Here is a 15,191-nt window from a genome sequence, read left to right as displayed (position 1 = left end):
TATTTTTAAATGTCTTCAATATTTTAAAACTATATGAAGAATACACTTTTTCAAATCCCTTTAAGACTGTATGTGGCCAAAACATTTCAAGTCCACTCTGCTAGTGAACAGGAACTGTGTAACAAGATTCCCAAGATTCTCCAGCGTTAAAAAAAAGAAATTAACTAATTTTGCCAGTTCTCAAATGATTAAAAAATATAATCAAGAGTAATAGGCCCCAAGGCTCTGAAAAAACAGAAATGTGGCCTATGGTATGACATACGTGGTTTCCAAACACAGATTCAAATGATTAGATTTACCATTCAATCAATAGCTCTCCTGTAATTAATTATACAAGAAGACTAATTTAAATCTTTGTTTTGAAATTTGTGCTGATACAAAACCCCAGTGAAAAAGCCACACTGGGTCCAGACCCCGAGTGCTACAGCAAGTGACCAGAGACAGAAGTTTCCAAACCACAGCAAAGGAAGAGCAGCCACAGAAGGCCCCCCCCCCACCTGTCCCGGCTCCCCTCTCCTCCTGAGGACAGACACCAGCACACAGAGATCTGCACACAGCAGGCTGTCAAGAGCTGGTTCTTTGAAACTCAAACTATGGGGCACTAAGTAGATGTCCACCAAGGTCCTCAACACACCACCCAGGCCAATGGCGAAAATGCTGACCTGCCTTTTGTGCAGTATAATCTTAAGCAGCCATTGTCAGTTCAACCACATATAAAAGTCTGCACAGGATTACCAGATAGAAGAGTGCAATACAATACAAAGGTTTCAATAAATTGATTTTTTTAAAACCCTTTGAAACCAGTGACTCTGTGGTCTGTGTCCAGATTGGCGGCAGTGATTCAGCTTCGAACAGAGCGCCTTGGCTCAGGGCCTCACGCGTACGCTGACTTGGGAGTCTCTTTTCGTCTGCTGGTAATTCAAAAGTAAACAAGACAAGACAACCCTAGCTGCATTTGCTACTGATTCCAAATCAAGCCAGGAATCCTGGCTTAATTACATTTGACTAGATTATTTCTGTCACCACGTTAGCCTTAAGTACCAGATTTGCTTGCTTAGGCCAAGAGTATGCAGAAAGGACAATGACAAAAATCCCAGAAGTCCCTTTAATCAGCCACCTAACTGCCTCATCTGATTTTAACCAGTCACCCAACTTTGCTTCAATTGCAGCCACCATGCAGCATGTCAAAATAGAGAGCAATTAAATCAACAGAAATTTATAGAGCACAGTACTTTCTAAAAGGTTTGATGCAAGAAGACTATGTTGGGTGTTCCTGTCAGAACTCACTGGACTCCAGGAGCCTGCAAGCGGAAAGCAGCCCCTGGCGGTGTACCAGCAGGAGCAGGAGACTGGACAGGATGGCTCAGAAGCCCGTTCTCCAACCTCCCAGGACAAACCGACACCCAAAGGCCCAGGGCAGAGAACCATGCGAATCTCGCTCCCTCTCGTGGTTTTAAAAAGCCGGCCCGCAATCCCACCCCTCTCCTCAGCCCACAGGTGCACGCCCCCCAACCCCACACACCTGGGCACACCCTGGAGAGGCAGCAATGTTTCCATCTGGGAGCTGGGAGCCTGCTGACCAGCAAGAAGACAAGGGTGGCCCCTGTCTGGGAGAGCGGCCAGGACTCAGGCCATGAGCACCGCTGGCTCCTGGGCCCCCAAGGCCAGCTGGCTGGGTTTCTCTCTAGGAACGACACCCCTGGAGACGGTGGGCTCACGTCCCCACAAGCTGAGCCTGTCTAGGGGACGTGACATGCCCCCATCATGGCTGTGGACCACCCACCAAAGGCCAGGGGCAGCTGAGAGTCACACACAGCATCTCAGAAGGTGCTGACATGTTTATAAATGATGTAACTGAAGAAACACAACTATCATTAAACTGAGTTACTGTCATTCAGCTGAAACAGTAATAACTGTAATAGAGATGAATGATAGTACAAAGTAAATTACAAAATCCCAGCCACATAACAGAGACCAAACCCAAGTGGAGGTGAAGCCCAGTGAGTCTTCTACTACAAGGTCAGCGGCAGACACAGGCCGGATGGCCACCCACCCGCCACGTCCTGATATACTCAACACCCTGCTGTGCACATGGGGTCCAGACCCACTTGGCATCACTCAGGTGTCTGTTGGAGACTCAGAGCTTCAGGCCACTGTCCAGAAGTGCTAAATCAGGGTCTGAACTTAACACGATGCCCAGGGGCCACCTGTACACCCACTGAGAGACGCAGGGCTCCACACGGTCTCCCAAGTACCTCCTAAGTTGGGGATGTGCCGTGCCCGCAGAGAGCCCAGTGAGAAAGCCCGCGGGGAGAGAGCCCACATGTCTCACCACCCCTCACTCGTTTGGAACACACACTGAGTGCTGGAGCATCCAGCTCTGTGCTGGGCCACGTGGACCCCAGGCTGAAGCCCACCCCCCTGAACCTGCAGTCCCTCTGCCCACCCTCTTAGGCCCTGCAAAGCCAGTCCAGTTCTTCCAGGACCGCAGCGTGCCCCATGACTGCTGCCTCTCAGTTCCAGGGGCAGAATTCCTAACTGCAGCGGGTCCAGATCCCTCCTGGAGAGAGTCTTCCACACAGGCCACTTCCCAAACCACTGCTGGGGCCACCACCTCCCATCTCCAGGGTACACTGGCCAGTCAGGCGTCTGAGAACTACCAAAACCACCACAGGGCAACCGCTTCCTGAGGCCTGCTTCAGAGAGAACAAAGCCCCAGGAGGACACCACCTGACCAGGGCTGTTGGGGCAGCCTTTCTGGAGCAAGAGCTCTGGCTGACCGGGCTGAGTGCTGTCCCTGAGTCCTAACCCTGACCCCGACCCCGACCTGACCCTGACCTGGGTCACAGAAGCCACTGCCAAGGGAGCCATGGCAGGAGTTCACAAAATATGTCTCTGTTAAGATATTTTTAGATGTCTCAGGTGAAAAGCGACACTGAAGTCACACAGCCGTCCCTAGGAATCTTCTCCGGGTAAAGGAGCCCGCCAACACCGCCTGGGAGGAAGGCCCACGAAGATGCCCCACTGCCCGGCAGGGGTGCCCGGCTGAGGCCTCACCCAGACAGGGATCAGGGGCACTGCCAGCCCCTTCACACCTGAGCGCCCGCAGGCGGCCGCCTGGCGGACCAGAGGGTGGTGAGCCAGCACTACACTGGGTGGGCAGGCAGAGTGGGCAGGAGGGCAGGAGGGCAGGAGGCCGCTCGGCACAGAACCCACGTGCTCCCGAGCACACCCGGGCCCTGCACCAGGGCCCAAGCGGCCCGCATGGGCAGATCCGGCCTGGAGCCTGCAAGGAGCGTTCCCGGGAGCGGCGCCGCCAAGGGCCCGCCCCCGGGGGCAGGGTGCCCCAGCAGCTCCACGGCCTGCGCCCCACGGGCTCCGGGACCCCACTCTGCGGGCGAGCCGCCCCGGCCGCGCCTGGATGCCCCCCAGCCCCGAGGGCCTGTCCGGGGCCGGGCGGAAGCGTACCTGAGGTGCTATAGGAGGACGAGGACGGAGTTCTCCTCGAGAAGCTCTTGACCGCCAGGCTCTGGCCTCGCTGTTTCCGCCGCCAGGCTGTTCGGCATTTGGAGTCGATGCTCTGTTTGATTCGGTACCAGTCAGACTCCGTGATCCCAAACTTATAGAACAGGTGACCTACAAGGACACAGCCAGGGAAGAGCCTGTGAGGTGCAGGTAAGCCCCCTTCTTGGGTCCTGGGCGTTCGGGGCAAATGGAACATGCCAACATGGTGGGGCTGCAGGTCCTCCCAGTCGGCCTGCGCTCCCGAGACACGCTCCCCATTCATCTCCTTCTCAGTGACTCTGCCTGCTCCCCGACACCAGGCCGAGGTGTCCCAGCGCCCCTCACGCACACTCCCCTGCGTCCTGGGCCCAGGCGCAGCTCCTGTCCTGCCGCTGGGGATCACACTGAGGCCCCCTCGGCTCCCTGGGGCGCTTCCCTCACAGTCCCTGCCTCTGCCTGGCTCCCACCTCCTCCACGCAGACCTCAAAGCTCAAAGCCCCCTCCACCAGCAGGTCGGACTGGCGGCCTCCCCACCTCCTGCCTCCCTGGGCCTAAAGCTTAGAGGATTTTCTGTGTTTACTCTTCATTTCCCTCACAAACACCTTGTTTACTTCTTCCAAGTATGCTGGGAACCCAGAACATCTGAGCAATGGTAGAGGCTATAACATTTGTAGACTAAATGGTGGTTACAGTTCATCTGAAGACACTCTTCCATTGCTTCCACAGGGCTCCCAGTCCTGTCCTCTGCCTCCCAGCCCAGGATGCGAACTCCCTGAGGGCAGAGGCGACTTCCATCCCCTGGCCCCACACGCCAGGGAAGGCGCCGCCTCTGCTGGGCCACTGGCACCCCCGTGCAGGCTCCGCACGCTTCCAGCCTGGCCTGCGCTCAGCGGCTTCTTACTGGCACCTGCGTGGGCCGACAGCTCGTATCTCAGGAAGCTCCTGCTAAGTGACTGAATGGCATCGACAATGAGGAAGCTGAAATTGGGGGGGCCTCTGAGGAGCAAGTGGCAGAGGGAGACCCCCTGCCAGCCCCGTGCACCCCACATCACCTCTTCTCTGTGCTGAGTTAATAGAAAGTAGTGGTCATAAGCGTGGGGGCCGCAGAAAGGCTCTTCCACAGGCCAACCTCTCTAGCCGGCTGGACTTCACTGATTAGTAGGAAAATAAATGGGCAAAATTCAGAAATTTAAAAAAGATTAAGCTGAGAAACTTCTTGTTTTGATGACTAAGAACACTGAGTTTGGACCATCAACTTAGAGTTAAAATGACGCCCAATCCTTAAAATCTGCTCCTGTCAAGACCAAAATACTACAAATACTCAAAACGAAGTGTTTTTCTCAAGTACTGATTAAGCATCGAAAGTCTCTCTTGTCTGGAAGGACACTTGATGACTTTTTCTATGAGCATGTGCTTAAGACATCTTTGACGCAAAATGTAATGACAACCAAAATTTCTGCACTCTGTAAAAAAAAAGCATGTGGAGCAAGGAGGGGGTGATGTATCGAATCAGAAGGAAAAGTAGCCAAGGGCCATTTCTGCAGCATGGCGTGATCCGTGGCACAAAAGGAGACACACACAGGAGGCAGCGTGTCTGCACTCTGCCTCTCAGTTCATCTCTGAAACAATCAGCCATCACTCAGTGTCTCCTGGAGGACCGCCACCAGCCGCGTCTGGCTTCAGGTGCACGGTCACCAGCTTCCCTGACTGAGCCCGGCTGTGACCACGGTCTCCGGAGAACTCAAATAGCGACGGTCATGACAGAAGAACCTGACTACCGGAACTGTAGCTGCACGGCTGCAGGAGAGTCCGCCCCCGGCCGCAGGTACAGGAGAGCCCAGCCACGGCTGTCACCTCCAAGGTGGGGGGGTTAGACCCTCACAGGATGCGATGCCTTCCTGGGGAGGGGCTACAGCAAAGGGCCCCCCGCCCAGCACCCGCCCTCACGCTCTCCTGGCACCGCTGCCTCAAGGGAACACCCTCCAAATGCCTCTAACGGGATCAGTGAGATTTCACACTTTAAAAAGTTATTAGTAATGGAAAAGAATATATAAAATCACACATGGGTGTATAAACGTAAGGAATGAGCAGAAACATTAACCTTTAAAGTCAGCTTTGTAAAAACTAATTTGCCAGTTCAAAACTTGGCTTCCATCCTTTGAAGGAAAAATGCACATTCATATAGTTCTACATGATCCATTTTTCAATTCTCCTAAGACATCACATTATATAATTCCCTCCAACAGTGACTCAACTGGATGGCAAATGCCACCCTGACGGCTGCCAGGAGAGGGGCACCAGTCAGCAAGGCCTGCGCCCAGAAGGAGCCGTGGGCAAGGACGGCGGCTGGATGGTGCCTGGTGGGCTGTGCAGAGTGGGCGCAGGGTCAGGCGTCAGCTGCCCTGACGGCTCGGCGCGGACTACGGCTGCTGCTCGGACTCTTCCAGAAGTATCTTCATCTTTGCTGACAGCACTGAGCAACTGCAGCTTAACACACAGCAGAGGAAAACTCTTACAATGATAAAAAAGACCACTTGAATTTAACTGGCTTTTCACACTCGTTGAGATTTTACTTTATCTCAAGTTATTCAATGCTCGTGAGAAAACCTCGTGAAACAGACTGTCATCATCCTCACTTCAGGTCCACATGAATTATCGGTTAGGAGTGAAAACCAGCCTTATAATTCAGGTCTCGTGGCGCCTACCCAAGCAGAGGAGAAATGGTCACATGAACCCAGGAGTGCCTCACTGTTCCTCCACTGCACTCGAGAGCAAGCCAGGGACACCAGGAGACCTCAGCAGCCAAGCACGCCGTGTCACGCCGCACGCCTCTGCTCTCGCGACTTCCCGCAGCCAAACTGCCGCCCTGGCTGCCTGGTGCAGCAGACACAGCACGGGTAAGGCAGCTTCGGGATATGGGACACTGCTAGCACACGGGGCCCCAGGGAGCTACACAGCTCATCCCACCCGGAAGGCAAGCCCTCAGCCCTCTCGATGTCTTCAGGGGGATCTTCTCGGCCACCCCAGAAAGAGCCCCTAGGAGCTGGCTCCTGTCTGCTTGCCTGGCAAGCTGTCTGGATACCCCTCAAGATCTGAAAGGGGTCCAGTCACTATTAACTGCCTTCCCACTTTCCAGAGCACCCATCACTGACACTGGTGATTCAAACCATAAAACCAGATCCCTAGCTCTCCAATAACAAGCCCCACAGAGGCACTGAGATACACTGTGGGAAAAAGGAACAGACGGAATAAATGAACAGAGCTCGTGACCTCACGTCCTTGTGGGGTGGCAGGCACAGGGCTTATCAGTTACAAAAAAATGAAGAACACTATTGATGCTGATGTAATCTTGAGCTCAAGGGGAGGGAGAATAGGGAAACTGAGCGCCCGCAGGTATTTCTTAAGACCACAGCTGACCTGGTGTGACGGCCTCAGAAACAGCACAAGCCCAGCCCCCCAGCGGGAGCTTCCCCTGGGCTGCCCCGCCACACAGCAGGCCGGCCCCGCGCCCCACGTGTCCAGCGTCCCAGCAGGGCATCCTACCCGATGAGAGGCACGGCAGAGTGACCGTGCCCCTCGGTTTGTGAGGAGAGCCCCCCAAGGCGTGGCGTCCAGGCGACCCATGAGCCAGCCCACTGTCCCGCTCCTCACCGCCACCCCCTCCGACCCAGCCTCCTCCCAGCTCTCTGCTCCAACTGGCACCCAACCACCCTCCAGGCACACAGCAAGCCCCGCAAGGAGCTGTGAGATGGAGCAGCCGACAGCCGTGTTGTAAAGAGCCCAGGCCCAGAGTACTGTGAAGTGTCCCCCGGAATGCACGTCCCTCCCAGACCTCAGGACGTGACCTTGGACACGGGGTCTCTGCAGATTAAGTCACAACGAGGTCGCCCCAGAGCACAGCCCTAGGCAGGTATGACTGGTGTCCTTGAAGGACGAGAGGAGAGGAGGAGAGATGTGGGGGAGACAGCCATAGGACGGTGGAGACGGGGCATCTGCTGGAAAAGGCAGAGACCACCAGCCACGTGCACCGCCACTCGAGCTGAGTACTCAGCCGTCCGACCCCCTCATACGTTTGTTCTGCTCTGGTTTTTTTTTTTCTTTTTTTCTTTTTTTGTAGATAATTATTTTTTATTGAAGGGTAGTTGACACACAGTATTACATTAGTTTCAGGTGTACAACACAGTGATTCAACATTTATATACATGATAATTCTAGCCACCAGCTATCACAATACAAAGTTGTTACAATATTTTGACTATATTCCTTATGCTATACATTACATCCCAGTTACTTATTTATTTTACAATTGGAAGTGTGTACTTTTTTTTTTTTTTTGTGAGGGCATCTCTCATATTTATTGATCAAATGGTTGTTAACAACAACAAAATTCTGTATAGGGGAATCAATGCTCAATGCACAATCATTAATCCACCCCAAGCCTAATTTTCGTCAGTCTCCAATCTTCTGAGGCATAACAAACAAGTTCTTACATGGAGAACAAATTCTTACATAGTGAATAAGTTACATGGTGAACAGTACAAGGGCAGTCATCACAGAAACTTTTGGTTTTGCTCATGCATTATGAACTATAAACAGTCAGTTCAAATATGAATATTCATTTGATTTTTATACTTGATTTATATGTGGATACCACACTTCTCTCTTTATTATTATTATTTTTAATAAAATGCTGAAGTGGTAGGTAGATGCAAGATAAAGGTAGAAAACATAGTTTAGTGTTGTAAGAGAGCAAATGTAGATGATCAGGTGTGTGCCTGTAGACTATGTGTTAATCCAAGCTAGACCAGGGCAATAAAACATCCACGTATGCAGAAGATTTCTCTCAGAACTGGGGGGGTGAGGTTCTAAGCCTCACCTCTGTTGATCCCCAATTTCTCACCTGATGGCCCCCCTGCGACTGTGCCTGTCTTAGGTTGTTCCTCCCTTGAGGAATCTTACCCGTCTCTGGCTAACCAGTCATCTTCCGGGGCCATACAGGGAAATGTAAAGTTGGTAAGTGAGAGAGAAGCCTTATTGTTTGAAAAGGTTAGCTTTTTACTTCTTTGCATATTTATGCCCTGTGGCTTCTATGCCCAGCATTTGTCTTGAGGTATCTATTACTACTTGGAGGACTTATGATACTCGGTAAATTCGATATGAGGCATGAATTCTATTTAAGGGTTATAATTAGGAAGGAAGAAGAAAAGCTATAGAAGTAGCATGCGGCAGAAAACATGGGAAGATTGATTATTTCTTTGACATATCTTCTTGTAGAGTAACTTCAGCATGTACTGCTCTGTTTTTTGAGTGACAATCGGCAATACGAATCAAGCTGAGCCAAGGGGAGAAAAAGTCAACAAAAACTTTTAACATGCAAAATTCCACCTGAATTTGAACCCAGAGAAGGCTGCACACTGCAAACAGCCTCACCGACGGCAGAAGCGACCACCACAGTGGCGGCAGGGCAAGAAGCAAGGCTCCCAGGCACCATCTCTCCCGGATTCCATTCCAGACGCAACATAAGGGGCCTGAGAGAGGGCAGAGAGCGGGCCCTCATTGCTACCCCACCCAGCACACGAGGGCCGGGGACTGGCCCGAAGCCACGTGTGTGTCCCTCAGTCCTGACTCAAACTGTGTACCCAAGGCGCTGCCCAGCCATGCCCATGCGCCGGCTAGCACGGGCTCTGAGCAACCGGTGCTGGGAAGAGAGCTGTCAGGCAGCTGCGTGCGCAGCCAGCCCAGCCCCTCCTCCCCGCCTGCAGGCCCCTGGGCCAGGTACCCCCCTTCCAAATGAAGGTGTGGACCACCTGTCCCTCCGAACACCTGTGACAGCCCTGTGGTTCTCAGGGACGCCGTGGACTCACCTGACGGCCTTGGTGAAGCAAGGACATGGCAGCCGCCCGTGGGAGAACAGCGTGGCATCACCCACAGGCACCCCGCTTGCCAGGACTGCCGCTCGCCCAGGCCAGGGCCAGCACTTCCTATATGCTCAGAAGCTGCAAACGCTGGGCACGGGGCAGACGGAGGTGCCATGGCTCACAGCCCATGCAGCTCCAGGATAGGGGCTGTGACACGCCCAATCTGTCCCCTCTACCGGACTCCTGGCCCGCTCTCTGGACAGCGCCTTCAGCAGATGCTGGCGAGGGGGACCCCAGCACGCCCCACCACTCCTGAGGACCCGGGTGGACATGCTGTCCAATTTTCTGAGTGCCTCTTTTTAAGTGCTACTTCATTCTTTGTGAACTATGTATGACAATGATAGCAAGTGTGCACTCCCTGGGTCAGGAATCCCTCTATTTTAAGGACACCCTAGGTTTCCCCTGCCTGAAAAAGGAATTGTCAAGCCATGTGGGGAGCAACTTCGGCCGCTTACACAAGGCAGCTGCCTGCACAGCTGCCGGCCAGCCCCAGACACACCACCCTCACCCGCCTCCTCCTGGGCACAGGCTGCCCTCGCACACCCTCCACGAGACTTCATGCAGCCCAGCCTGTCTCCTGCCAGAACACAGGCCCCCGCCACTTGGCTTCACTGTAAACATGACTATTCTGCTTAGGACAGTAAATCAGTCATCCGTTACACAGAAAACGGGCAATCTCCCACAGCACACAGTGATAACAGTGACCTCCCAAACTGGTCAAGCCAAGCCCTGCTCATGTTTCCACAATCCCTGGAATCTGCCCGCCCCCTCTGCCTCCACTGCCAAACCCTGGGCCTCCCAACGCTCAGCCTGCCGAGGCACCATCCTTTTACAGCCTCCCTAAAGGTCAGCCCTGCCCCAGACCCTCCCCAGAGCTGTTTCAAACGAGCACTAACTGTGCATCTCAGGGGCCCCAGGCTCCTCCATCCCACAGGAGCTCACGACCGGAGGGATTTCTGGTAGAGCCGCAGCACCAGCAGGCCACCACCTCAAGGGGCTCAGCCCAGAAGCCCGGGAAGGCAGGCCCAGTGGCACCAGTGCTGCAGTGCCCGGGTGCTGTGAACCCAGCCAGCAACCTCGCCTGTCCTGGGGGACATGCCCTGACACCTGCAGGGCCAGGGCACAAGGGACTGCTCCCTTGCTGAGCCCTTGCTAAGGGGCAGGCACCAGGGCAGCCTGCTCCCGTCCCTCCCGGCACCCCGGCAAGGTGGCAGCATTTCCCGGATGAGGAGACACAGGCGGGTGAACATCTCGCCCACCAGGAAACAAGACCGTGGTGCAGCCACACCACCCGGAATCCCTGGGCAGGAGTACCTGCACCCAGCACCATGTGCTTCTGCCCTGAGCACTGCCATGCCGGCTGGCTTTCCACCACCTGCCCAGATGTTCTCCATGACTCTGCCTGACAATCTGCACCTCACACCCACACCCAGCAAGTCCACACTTGGACTGACACCCCGAGGCACCTCTCCGAACCAGAGGCAATACCCTCCAGCCTCATGTCCTGGTGGCCCCGCTACCCAGAGGCCACTGTGCCCACAGAGCGCCAGGCTGAACCCAGCTGCTCATGGAGCCTCCCCACAAGCCTCGCTCCCCATGAGGGCTTCCTGCTCCCACATGAGGGTTGGCAAGCTCCCTGCAACAGCTTCCAGGCTCACGGCCGTGCAGCTACATCTGAATGCATGCTTGGCAATCAGGTACACTTCCTGTTCACCTCCACGTCCCCATGGCACGTGGCACTATAGGCCACAGCAGCCTGTCAACAAGCAAACCATGTTCTAAAGGTGCAGGCGCATCATGTGCCATGCCACAGACCTGAGCGGTGCCCACTGCCCCAGGAGAGTGCCAGCTGGCATCGTGTCCCAGGGCAAAGCCTGGCAGCCATTCAGCAGCCACTGCCTGCTTTTGAAAGTAAGGTTTTGTGGGACACAGCCACACCTGCTCACTGACATTTGTCTGTGGCTGCTTCCCAAGCTGAGTAGCTCCCAGAGACCCTACAGCCCGCAAAGCCCACCACATGGGCAGTGTGGCCATTAGGAAAGTCTGCTGACCCTGCCAAGCTCTCTTCATGTGTGAACAGCTTTCTCCCAACCTGAGGGGGTCAGCTGGTTACACGTACAGTTTCTCCAGAAGCTACTCAAAATGATTCTCAGGGTCTGAGACAGACACACCAGGAGATCAGACAGGAGTGGCAGAAAGCTGACCCCAACCCTAACGCCAAGCCAGCGGGCACTGCCGAGAAGGATGTGGGCACCCTGGCACCCCTGAAGAGCTCGCCAATGCGGACAGTGATCACTGAAGGGGGCCAGGGCCACTGCAGAGACAGGGACCCTGTGCAGGCTACGCTGGGTGTTAGGGTCAGTGTCACGACAGCGCCTGGCTACCATCAGGGACGTCAGCCCACAGCCCCCTCTGAAAGGGAGAGGCCAGAAGAGACCCACTCAGGCCACCAGGGCCCAGGAGAGCGCCGTGGTCAGTGGAGGCCAGGGACGGCTCCGGCTCTGCCCCTCCCACCTCCACAAGAGCAGCTGGGGCCCACCGTCCCATGACCCTCAGGAACTGGGATAAAATGCCACCTCGGAGCCACCTTCCCACAACCCCAGGGGCCAAGGGAGGCGAGCCGGGGAGCAGGCAGCGTGCTGCACTCACAGCGGATCCCGTAGATGGTGAGGGGGTCGAGCTGCTTCTTGCCGTGCTTGCCCTGGCCCGAGAGGTTGGACACAGCCTGCACCTCCCGGTGGAAGAGGTAGTCCAGCAGCGTGAGCGCCATCTTCTCCGCGGTGCGGCAGTTGGTGCTGATGTGCAGCATGTCAGAGGGGATGATGGCACAGCGCACCCGCATCTCGGGGTTGTTCTCGTCCCCCAGCCACGTGCCATTGGGGTAGTCCTCTGAAAGACAGAAGGGCAGCCTCAGAGAGGTTGTGCGCTCCGCAGCGCCCAGCGCATACCCGCAGGAAAAGCCTCAGGGCCAGGCTGGTGCACAGCCACAGCCACAGGACAGTGGTGTGGGCGCACATGTCTCCCAGCAGAACGGACACACTGCTCCAAGAGGGGCCACCAGGGAGGCAGGCAGAAGGGTCACCGATTGGTGCTGCCCAGACCCCCAGACCGGCTCCCACAGGGCCAGCCTCCCTGGGTCAGCCAGGCAGAAACACAGAGTACAAGCACCACAGGCGTTTCTGCGATCTGCACATTGCTCTCCCGAGTCTAATGACGGCTGGCCGAGGATGCACCCGGACCCCACACGCAGGCCCATGTGTCTGGATTCCACATCAAACGAACTCTAGCCTCAAACACCGGATTCTCTTTACAATGCCAGCAGGGGTAAAAAGCTTTAAAAAGAACTTGCAAAAATTGTGCTTCCTTTCTTCAGCTTTGCCCCGACTCCTTGGGGGCAGCACACTAGAGCAGTCTCAGAGTGCCAGTGTCAGGGACTTGGAGGGACGCCACCCACCGACCACGCTCCCCAGGTTCTGACCGTGGCCACCACAGCCCACCTGCCCGGGGACAGTGAGAACCCTGCACGGCCCTACCGCTGAGGGCTCAGGCCTCTGCCTCCAGCTGCTATGAGAAGCCATTTGGAAGCAGGCACGTCCTATGAGACCAGTCATCTCAGTGACACCAGCTGCTGCCTGGCACTGCCAAGGCAGCAGCCAGCCAGCTCAGGTGGACAAAGGGCCCAGGGGGTGTGCCCACTGTCCCCCACGCACCTCTGCCCACCAATGAGCCCCTCCAGGAGGCCCGTCCTGCTGTGTGAGCCTCTCTCCCGGCCTCCCTCCTTTGCCCCTCATCATTGACCCTGGACGTCTACAGATCACCTCCTGCTCAGGGCACCTCCATCCCTTTTTCCTTTCCTCATGGCCAAATTTCCTTCCCTGCAATATGCCGTCCTTAGCTCTGTGGAATGCACCGTCTGTGACTTTAAGATCGCAGAGGTTACTAATAACAGAAAGAAAACCCCAAGGCCTGCATCTGCGAGGGATCTGAGTGCCCCAACCACTGCAACGCTCTGCTTGTGCTTGACCTCTGACACCAGCAGACCCATGTTCTTGAACAGGTCCGGAAACAGGTACACTACACGTGGTGCTAACGCACCCGGCTCCCTTCAGATTCAGATCTTCGGGGCCACCTCACACCCAGGCCAGCTGCCTTGTCCAGCTGCCCAGTCTGACCTCTCACCTCCTGGCCACTTCCCACAAGGAGAAAGCTGTGGATACGGGGCTCTGGAATGGGCCAGCAGCAGAGCTGAGGGAGGGAGCAGCCAGCTTGTCACTGGCCTCCTGTGCGAGCAAGTCCAGTCCTCGCCTGCACACCAGGAACCACCACGTGCTGCAGACTCTGGCACCCCAAAGGTAAAGGGACCAGAGCTCAGGGGCCCCCCCTTTTCTGCCTTCAACAAGGTCAGTGATCATGGGACAGATGCGATGCTGGCGCAGACGGGGAGGGCAGCGGGGTGGCCAGAGGAGAAGGAGCTCCAGCAGGTGGGACTCCCCAGTTTGCCTGGGTGCCTCCCCAGCCCCTCCAGGATAAGGGGGGACATCAGGAGGCGCCGACAGGCCCCTGGCCAGCTGTGGACCTCTGAGCTAGACCCTCAGCGACGGGGTGGCTTCTATCAGCACAGATTCCTTCTGCGGAACAGCGTCCCAGGCTGCTGCAGGACTGAACCAGGGCTCCATGCGAGAAGGGGCTTAGTGACTGTCAAACAAACATCAACTCGGAAAAGCCTCAGCCTCTGGAAGAAGGAAACTCCACTTAGGACCACAAACTAAGAGAACCATCAATTTTGCTTGGAAACTTGGCAGCTTTCCAAACAATCTCTTCCAAACCAGGTGCAGAAGCGAGTGAGGGTGTGAGAGGGCTCCATGCAGAGATGCCAGCGCGGGGACTGCTGATGGGACAAGGCGACAGCGCCCTCTGCCAGGCCCAGCTGGAGGGGCGCCAGGCCCGGGCACTGCCACACCACAGCATCACCGCCTCAGGAGTTCTCGGCAGCCGTGCTTCCAAACGTCCCGATATTTACATCCGGCCTCTGTGCACACCAGGCGTCCCCACCAGGCACTGGGCCAGAGGTGGGGGGCAGAGCAGAAAACCGAGCGGCCAGCCCGTCCGTGACTCACACACATGCTGCCTTCACAGCCCGCCTCTCCCAGCAGAGCTCCCGGGTCACGAGATCTCCACGAACACCGGACTCGGCAGCCCCATCAGGCGACCGCGCTGCCGCTGGGGGACGACTGGCAGCCAGAAGACGGCTCAGGGCGGTTGAGGCGGGACCCCTGGCTTCAGCTAAGACCAGAAAGCTAATCACAAACCTGATTTTCAGAACAGAGAGTAAGAGATGAGTCGGAGTCTCATTTCTCAAAATCATGGACGGTTTAGAGGGGCGGCCATAAGCATGTGCTCAGACAGTTGCATGTTTCTGAATGTCAGTCAGCTACCACTGTACTCAGCCTGTACACAGTAAAACAAACGGACGTGTGTTCTAAACCTGGGTGGGCTGGGTCTCCCAGAGGGGTTATCTCAAGGTCACAGCTGGAATGCCCCAAACTCCCCAACTGCTAGATAGTTATATGTTCATCTACAAATAATGAGCAGCTCCACGCCCGGCACTCGGTCTAATGCTCAGGACATCTACCCTAGTGAACCCAGAACCACACAGAAGGAGCAGAAGGACAGCCCTCCTCCTGCAGCAGTCATGCCATGAAGTCAGTAGGGGGAAGGGGGAGGAAGGGAGGAGGGCAAGTGAATGGAGCGGGAGCGGGAGCGGGAAGG

The 15,191-nt window shown here is 55.7% G+C and overlaps 1 protein-coding gene across 4 annotated transcripts in view; it reads right to left on the bottom strand.

The window, feature by feature from the left end:
• The window catches only part of BANP (BTG3 associated nuclear protein), a 98,844-nt gene that overhangs the window by 29,538 nt on the left and 54,115 nt on the right, over positions 1–15,191 (bottom strand). For all 4 annotated transcript variants that reach the window (XM_036924209.2, XM_036924207.2, XM_036924208.2 and 1 more), the window contains 2 exons: positions 12,072–12,311; positions 3,469–3,636 (listed from right to left, as the gene is read on the bottom strand). In XM_036924209.2, the coding sequence (XP_036780104.2) occupies positions 3,469–3,636; positions 12,072–12,311 (408 nt within the window). The remainder of the gene's footprint in view (positions 1–3,468; positions 3,637–12,071; positions 12,312–15,191) is intronic.

This window comes from Manis pentadactyla, chromosome 15 (genome assembly GCF_030020395.1).
Source record: "Manis pentadactyla isolate mManPen7 chromosome 15, mManPen7.hap1, whole genome shotgun sequence".
NCBI lineage: Eukaryota > Metazoa > Chordata > Mammalia > Pholidota > Manidae > Manis > Manis pentadactyla.
The sequence above is the reverse complement of the archived record's forward strand: the minus strand, read 5'-3'. Positions and strand labels throughout refer to the sequence as shown.